The sequence below is a fragment of the Cibotium barometz genome, chromosome 21, assembly GCF_041138505.1.
Source record: "Cibotium barometz isolate CiBa-2024 chromosome 21, ASM4113850v1, whole genome shotgun sequence".
Lineage (NCBI taxonomy): Eukaryota > Viridiplantae > Streptophyta > Polypodiopsida > Cyatheales > Cibotiaceae > Cibotium > Cibotium barometz.
The window spans coordinates 37,802,252-37,810,424 of record NC_141066.1 but is presented as its reverse complement, the minus strand read 5'-3'; the positions used below and the strand labels follow the sequence as shown (position 1 = coordinate 37,810,424).

Here is an 8,173-nt window from a genome sequence, read left to right as displayed (position 1 = left end):
TTGTTCTGATGTCTACGTTCCTTCGAGTTCTTCCTTCTCTTCTTAGATTCCCCACCACTAACACCAATAACATGTAACTCTGTTTGTGATTGCCAAAAACAAAGTGAACAAAAAAATATAACCCCCAAAAAAAAGCTCATAAAAAAATAAAAACCACCACCCCGTTAGGATAGGAATTTTTACTAATCTCTAACCTTTTCATTTACTAACTTACCTTTCTTATTCCTTCCGAAGGAACAAGGACCTGAATGTCACTCAACATCAAAAGCCATCAGCAAAGATTGTTATTTCTCCCAACCCAAAGGTCTTCAACACGATCACAACCAAGGACACGATCGACATCAGGAAGGGGGGAATGTTAACCCATTTCTAGGGTTAACAAGAGCTATTGCCATTATCTTACATCAAGGAGTCAAGGTGGATACACCAAAAGGTTATACATTCAAGATATGAAGCAATGGTGTCCAAATCTATAACTTGGACGGGCGCCTGTAATGGTCCGACAAAATACTTATGGTAATTTTTGTTTCAAGAGCGTGTGGTAGCAAGTTAAGATGAAGTCCCAAGTGATGTACTTCATGGATATATTATGAGAGTAGTCATTGTAATAGCATTAGGCCTCTTATGAGCCTAAAGTGCCTAGCTGGCCATAGTTTAAGTGAGTGTGAACACTTATGGCCATGTATATAAGTGAAAATCTCTCATAATATAAAAAACTGTCCCATTGTGCAATAGAGTCTTGAGCTCGATATCGCAACACTTCCCCTCGAGCTCAACTCCACACACTGTACTCCAAGTAAGCTCCTAAACCTGTGGAGCTTCTCTGTGCCCAATGCCTTCGTAAAGATGCCAGCCACCTAATCCTCTAGCATGGTTGGTGAGATTATGGTTGATATGCCACTAATGGATGACAGGTTGTGTGACAGCCACTTTGGAGTACTAGAGTTATGGTATAGTTATAGTGCCAGCTCATATAGTTGGGTTCACACTATGGACCGACCATTTTGTATGTTATTGCAGTTGAGTACTTTCCCTTTATGTATATACTCTTATCTTTTAGTTATATGGTTGTAAGATAAGAGAAGAAGCTATAAGAAAATTTAGCCATCTCTCTCTTGTGTCTTGCTCTCTCTTGTGTGTGTGTGTTTGCTTGCAAGAAGCTCAAGCTCTTTCTCTCCCCCGCATTCTCTTTAGAAAGCCTTGGGTCCTCATCCTAGAAGAAAAGAACAGTGCAAATGGAGAGTTTTCAATTGGCTAGGTCTGTCACACAAGGCTGCCCCTTGATCACTTTTGCTATTGCATCTCACCCCCTTAAACTGCTTTAGAGAGTCTTGGTAAGACTGGCAAATTGCAAGGGTATGTATTACAAGGCAAGCCTTTGTTGATGATACCTTCTTGATTCATAGCGAAACAACAAAACTTGTCTTAATTTGCTATAATGGTATTGTTTAGCTACTAATCCAGGGTTAACTATTGAAAAGTCTTTACTCTTAGCTCAGAGCAATGCCCCAATTGGAGTGCAAGGCTGGCATTGGACATTGTGGTTTCCCCATCGGGAGGATGGTTCAAGGAAAACAACTCATAGAGTTGGTCTTTTACAAGGTGTGTTAGAGAAATTGTAGCAGTGGGATAGGACTCTTATGGAAGAGTAAAGATTGCAGGGTCCATATTGCAACCTTATATTTCTGTGTGAATTCCTCCCATTCTCACTTGGAAGAAGTCATATATATGTAAGTTCAATGCCTTGGTGAAAAACTTTTTATGGGGAGGCAAGGCTGACCATAAAACCTTTTGCTATGACTGCATGAAATATAATCATTGTGGGGTGGTTTGGGCCCAGTGGACTTTAAGAAACACCTTGTGGCAATATAATCATTATGGGGTGGTTTAGGCTTAGTAGCCTTTAAGAATCACCTGGAAGGGCTAATTGTTGCTCCAGACCTGGTCTTTGACGCTCAAAGACTTAATAAAGGATGAAAAGACTCCTCTTGTTATGACCGACATCATTTACTTGGGACACAAGATCACTCGAGATGGGTTGAGCATTAACTATGACCGAGTTCAGAAGGTTCTGGACTGGCCTATAGGACTGGTGCAGCTCAACCAAGTTTTGACAACCATTGCTCAATGGAAAGACATCCAAAGAAAATCTGGCTTGTCAGAACGTTTCAATTCTTCTTGGAACCTCATTACCTCCAAATTCAAAGGTCTAAATCCTCCCCCTAGAATGAAGATGAGAACAAGACAAAAGGACTGGAGATGGCAAAAGAAGACTTTCATCCTGAATGGAGCCACTAGATTGTTATATGCTTAGTCATAGCCGAATCAAAATTGTGTACAGGGTGATCTGACCCCGGAAAGCACCTACATACTGATTTGTTGGGGATAGGTACATACATACCAACTTGTTGTCAGTATGTGTAGGGTGGGTACATGCATACCGACTTGCTGTCAATTGGTATATCCATACTGACTCCCCCCCCCCCCCCCCCCCCATACACACCCCCACACACACATAAAAACATGTACCTTTGCTCTGATAGCTACACTAGTAAGTTTTGGCCAGGCATTTTCCTTAATATTCAAAGTCCGACGGTATATTTAAGCACATTACCACCCTTACTCATAGCAAATTTGGTGTACCTCAGAACTAAATGCAGCCCTATGTATACAATGTGGTGGCCCTCAAGATAACTCCATGACAATGTCTAAAAAAATGCTGCTCTATTTAGAAAAAGATTTATGATAGCATATGCATGCAGCATATCTATGTACCATTTTAGCAAACATTTGGCAACAAGTCAACGTAAAAGTGGAACTTAAGTCTACTGCAAAATGTTGGTTTAGGGAGTACTAAGGGGACTGTGCCAGAAGAAGCTTCTAAAGTGATGCTATAAGGCAGCCACTCTATGCGAGGAGGCAAGGAGGCAAAAACACAATGAGAAGAGTCCTCAACCAGCACACAAATAAAGTTCAAAGTCACCTTAAAGACCATCACAAACTCTATTATTACAACTCAGACTTTCATTTGCAAAAACATAAATCTGGCCCATAAACTTAGAACCGTATCAGTGATTATACAAAATCATTTTCCACTGATCTGTTGTTGGCAACTGTTTGCAGACCCAACCTTCCAAACTAGACCAAACCTATGCTAATCAGGTCTTCCAATCTTCATGGTCTGTCACAAAGTTGAGATCAATCTCAAACTTGAAAATTATTCTCGCTATTACTGCACCCAAGTTTTCAACGTGAACACCCCAAATCTGTGCTAATCAGGTCTTCCAATCTTCATGGTCTGTCACAAAGTTGAGATCACTCAACCTTTGATTGTTGTCGTGTCACACACACATCGTAGTCACAATGTTGCAACTTACAGGGTGAGGATCAGTCATCTATGTAGACTGCACACAAAGCAGATGCTCAGATTGGGTGTCAGACATCCCTCGTGTATCCTCAAACTTGGTGTATCCTCAAACTTGGTGTCAGGAGTCCCACGGAATGTAATGAGTTTCAAACTCGGTGTCATCATCCCATCCGTCGTGTGTTAAGTTTCTGCGCAAGCGGGGAGATCATGCCTCAAAATGTAGACACTGGCTGTAGAAAGAATATAAAACAAGAGCCCCAACATAGAAAACCCCTTCTTAATCATGTACGCACATCAGGCAACAAGACTAGCTCCACAGAAGGCCGGATAAATGTTCTCCTCCACCAGATCTCAAATGCCCTCTGCAAGTTAGGGCAATCATCTCCATTCTTTAGAAACCTGTCAAACCATGCTACCAGGATCATTTGCTGCTGCTTAAGAGGAAGGGTTAAGATTGTCTGACTAATCCCCTGCTCCACCACCTTTCTGTCAAGGCCTTTACATGCCCTTTGCATCCATCCAAAATCATCAATCAGCGGCTGCAGCCAATTCTGCAGTAGCATAAACCTTACCTCCTTTGGAACCAACACCTGGCCTTTACCAAGAGCTACACACAACCCAGCAGTGAGGCGACTAACTTCATAGCGACCAAAAATGATCGGAACCTGCCTGTGCAGCGTAGCAAGTTCTGTTTGGAAAGCCCATACTCTCACAAACTCATCAGCAATCTGTCTATCAATCATAATATCCACCAGCCAGTTCAGACTATCTGCTTGCCGTGTTATCTGTGCTATCAGCATGCCCCGCTCTTCGCTCAGTCTGCCAACAATACCGGGACTTGAAGCCTGCATGAAGAGGTCTAGAAGAGAGTCCACACATCCATGACAAGATTCATACAGGCTTTCTTTGCTGAGATCATTAGCATCCTGCCCTTGCGCCATGTTCTCTCTCAGCATCCTTGAAACTAAGCCCTTCATCTCCCGTCTTGCCTTTTCATCTGTGCCCTTGGTTACCAGATGCAATAGGCTAACCAGTACATCTTCTGTCCCAGTCGGATCATCAGTTGACAGTCTTTGCAATACTTCTCCTGCTCCAATATTCTCCAAATGTAGTTCGGTAAGCAGTGATAAGACCTTCTCCTCGTCCTCTTCAGCCCATGGTACAGCTTCCAGATATTCGAGACAAGAGAATATACCTGCTTCAAAAACTATACCCGCGCAGACCTGCATAATGGAATGTAGAACGTTAGGTCTGTGGATCCTAGACATTTCGGTACTAGCATTCAGTTTCAACACTTATCATCAAGAATGAAAGATCTAAGCAATTGGGTCAAAATATTTGAAGGCATTCATTTTCTGAACCAGAAAACAAAAATAATAAACAATGATGAGCAGGCCTGTGTGAGTGCATGTGTAAACCCCATAAGTAGACTGGCTTAAGATTACAGGACCAGTACCTTAAGAATCCCTAACACACGAAGCACGCTCTCCTTTACTAGCCTTCTCTTCATGTCCTCAGAATACATTAGCCAGAGAGTCTCCAAGTAGATCTCAACATCTTCACAGTCTGAAATTTCGAGGAGATGAGGAAGCTGGCAATGCTCCTTAGACCACATCTCCACTAACTTGGCTGCAAAGAAACGGCTATGGGCTGCTAAGATTTGGCTATGTGCATTGATTGTAATGCTAAAGCCTTCCTTGTTTTTCAAAGTTAGCTTCAAATCACAGGAGGTAGGGTCATTGAATTGGGTCCCAGGGCTGAAAACTGATAGAATTCTATCCTGTAAGGAATGATGTTTGGGAATTCCATGTAAATGGGTATGCTGTAAAACTCTATCCTGTGTTTCCTGGTCATGAACCATCATGTCATACAATGTTGGAGATGGCCTTTTAATGTCAAATGGAGGGGAAGGCTGATTGATTACACCTGTGCTCAGAAAGAAGTTGAAATTCGAATAATTTGGAGGTGATGCAGATGACAAGGGCAAGGCGGATGCCTCTACCATGGGAGAAACTCGCCCGGGTGTAAGCAAACTTTTAAAAGGCGAGCTATTACCTGGCTTATCAACATTTCCCCCACCTATAAATCCCTGTTTGATAAGAGCAGCAATCTCTCCTGACTTGAGAACCTCTCCTGAAGCTTTGCCAACCTCCCCAGACTTCTTGAGCTTCTCTAACTTATTGATGACCACCTCATGCTGCTGTTTAGTAGTGCTTCGAGCAGGTGAAGACTTGGGTATTTGATTTTCACTTTTTTGATTCCCCTTCTCTTCAGACTTGTGAGTTTTCTTCTCTTCAGACTTGTGAGTTTTCTTCTGGAACTTGCGAGCCTCTGAAGCCGTAGTCCGATAAGAGGGTGCAATCGGTGAAGAGGCCAAGGGCCGGCTAATGCAGCACCAGACTCCCTGTGATTTGACAGTTTCCACAGTCTTTCGCCGCCGTGAAGCCATGGGAGCTTTTGAAAGTCAGCACCAAACTAGGTGGCTTATTAGAGAAAGATTACACGGAAGCCTGCAAATTGGGGTACTTCTGTTGAAAAGAGGGTGCTGCATAAGCTCTAAAATAGGCCATGATCAAAACTCGAATCAGAAATTAGCTAAGAAGTATGCATCTTGGTAAAGGGGTCACCTGTGTTGGTCAATCAGAGCACTAAAGGACCAGGATGTGAACAGAATGGTTTGAAATCTGATAAGAGAGGCATGAGAATCGGGATAGGGGGTGCTGCAGACACCATAATCAATCAGTCTAAAGCCATGTCAGCAGCCATATGGGAGCAGAATGAAGACCCAAATTAGAAGGCAGCTAGAGAGGTGATCAAAAACAAGGACATGTGCATTGAACACATAACTCAAAAAGAGGGTACTGCAGCCACTCTCAATGTTTAGCCTGAGGTTATGAAATCTCCAAGATGGGAAATTGGAACAGAATAAATGATTGCATCAGGAGGCAGTTCAGGTTAGGCGAATTGGGCAGTTATGTGAGACAGAATGTGCTGCAGCTGCTGATCGTCTGGAGGAGGTGCAAGCTCCAAAATGGGAACCCAGATCAAAGGCTGAAAAGATTGTCAGAGATGCATGCCCATTGGGTAACCATATTGGAGGAGTACTTATCCTTCTTTGATCTGAGCCTTGAGGCCATGGAAGCTCGATGGACCTGTTACTCATCCTCGTTCAATCCGAGGAGCCAAAGGGGAAAGAGCAATGACTATGATGTCAGGTAGGTTGTGGACTGCCGCCAGGAGCAGACAAAAGTAAGTAAGCTTGCAGGAACATATAGTAGCTCATGAGTCCATTATCCTTTTATGGGTTTGGGTGTATGGCCATGGGGCAGCGTGAGTGAGTGAGCCCATGCATAGGTGAAGACATAGCTATGGCCATGGGGGTTGAGTTAGCCCATACAAGGGTGAGGGATTATGGCAAAGGGATCAGTTAGTCCCACACTCAGCCGATGGACGCTAATGGCCATATCATGGGTAAAAGCGCTTCCCAATGGGTAGAGTGAGAGGCATACGTGGGTGAAGGGACGAAACCTGTTGCCTATGGCAATGGGGCGGCGAGTGAGAGCCATACATGGGTTGAGCCTTACGGCCATGGGGTGAGGGTGAGCCATACATGGGTAAAGACTCAAGGCTTATGGCTATGGGGTGAAAATGAGCTATAAGCTAATGGCCATAGGGTGAGTATGACTCATGAGCCCCATACACTGGACAGCCATACATTACTGGAGGCAGATTTCATGGCCCATGTGGCCTTTGAGAATGACAGCCATATATTGGAGGCAGATTTCATGGCCCATGCGGTGAGTGAGAAGCATACATGAGTCGCGGGTGAAGGCTAGCAAAGGGGCAATGTAAAGTAGTGGTAACAGTAATTACTAACATGTACTAAAAGGTACCAGTGCCTAGTGGGCAATGGGGCAACTATTTCTCGCTGGCTGCAAGAAATGTCGTTGACAGGTGAAGCATGCATTCAACATGCTTTAAGAGCATGTCATACAGTTAAAAGAAAGGGACTCCTTGATTCTATGCAGGAAAAAGGAATATAGCAAGCAGAAGAGAGCAAATCGACAGCGCTCTTCCCCTACTTTTACACTGTACAGAAAGGAATTGGGGTTTCACTATCGTGCATACCTGTGCAGCAACTTTGCCTTCTCGAATCTCCATTGCTTTACAGGGCAGAATAGAAGAAAGAGTGGAAAGAAGAGTTATGCTCTGCGGTATGAGCAAGTTAGGGTTTTCACTCTGCACACACAGAGGTAGTTTTTTCTTTCAACTCTATGCAAAAGCCAGGGTTCTACACTGCAACATTGCACTGTGCCTTTTGTCCCATCAACATGTTGCTTCTTGTTTTGCGGCCCACCACGACAGAGAGGAAGCAACTTTTTAGGGTTTGTTTTCTCGCCGTTTTCTCTGTTTCACAGTTGCCTCTGAAAGTCTTTTTTTTTTTGTGTACTTCTGAAATTTCCAAAAATACTTGCTAATTTTAGATTTTGGGTGGTTTCAGAAAATCTCCTATATTTAAAGCTTCAGAATATCTCCAATATTTTTTTCCCTTTGTAATTCCTTTTGTGCCATGTGGAAAGTAAAAGTACATCGTAGAGCTAAAATTTCTAGACTTTGATTTTTTTTAAAACAAAACTAAATGCTAATAAAACTAGAAATAACGACAATCACACCAAGTGAGAGAGAGAGAGAGAGAGAGAGAGAGAGAGAGAGGTATTAACGTAGGTAACACAAGAGGTTTATAGGGAAATCTTATGTACATTTCTTGATGCTTCTTTGGAAAGATTTTGCTATTTTTAACTATTC

General features: G+C 43.0%; 1 protein-coding gene across 1 annotated transcript; it reads right to left on the bottom strand.

Annotated features, from left to right (window-relative positions):
* Nucleotides 1-2,967: 2,967 nt before the first annotated feature.
* On the bottom strand, nt 2,968-7,799 carry LOC147627153 (BTB/POZ domain-containing protein At1g63850-like). Its single transcript, XM_086815775.1, has 2 exons — nt 4,824-7,799; nt 2,968-4,590 (listed from the first exon to the last, which is right to left on the bottom strand). The coding sequence occupies exons 1-2, from the start codon at nt 5,814-5,816 to the stop codon at nt 3,649-3,651; spliced, it is 1,935 nt and encodes a 644-aa protein (XP_086671901.1). The 5' UTR covers nt 5,817-7,799; the 3' UTR covers nt 2,968-3,648.
* Between the last annotated feature and the right edge of the window lie 374 nt (nt 7,800-8,173).

What these genes read in the sequence shown, in the direction of transcription:
- LOC147627153 (XM_086815775.1), bottom strand. Translation starts at nt 5,816, where the DNA reads ATGGCTTCACGGCGGCGAAAGACTGTGGAAACTGTCAAATCACAGGGA. An exon ending in GTGTGTTAGGGATTCTTAAG is followed by an intron (nt 4,591 to 4,823) that starts GTACTGGTCCTG and finishes TCCATTATGCAG; the next exon opens with GTCTGCGCGGGTATAGTTTT.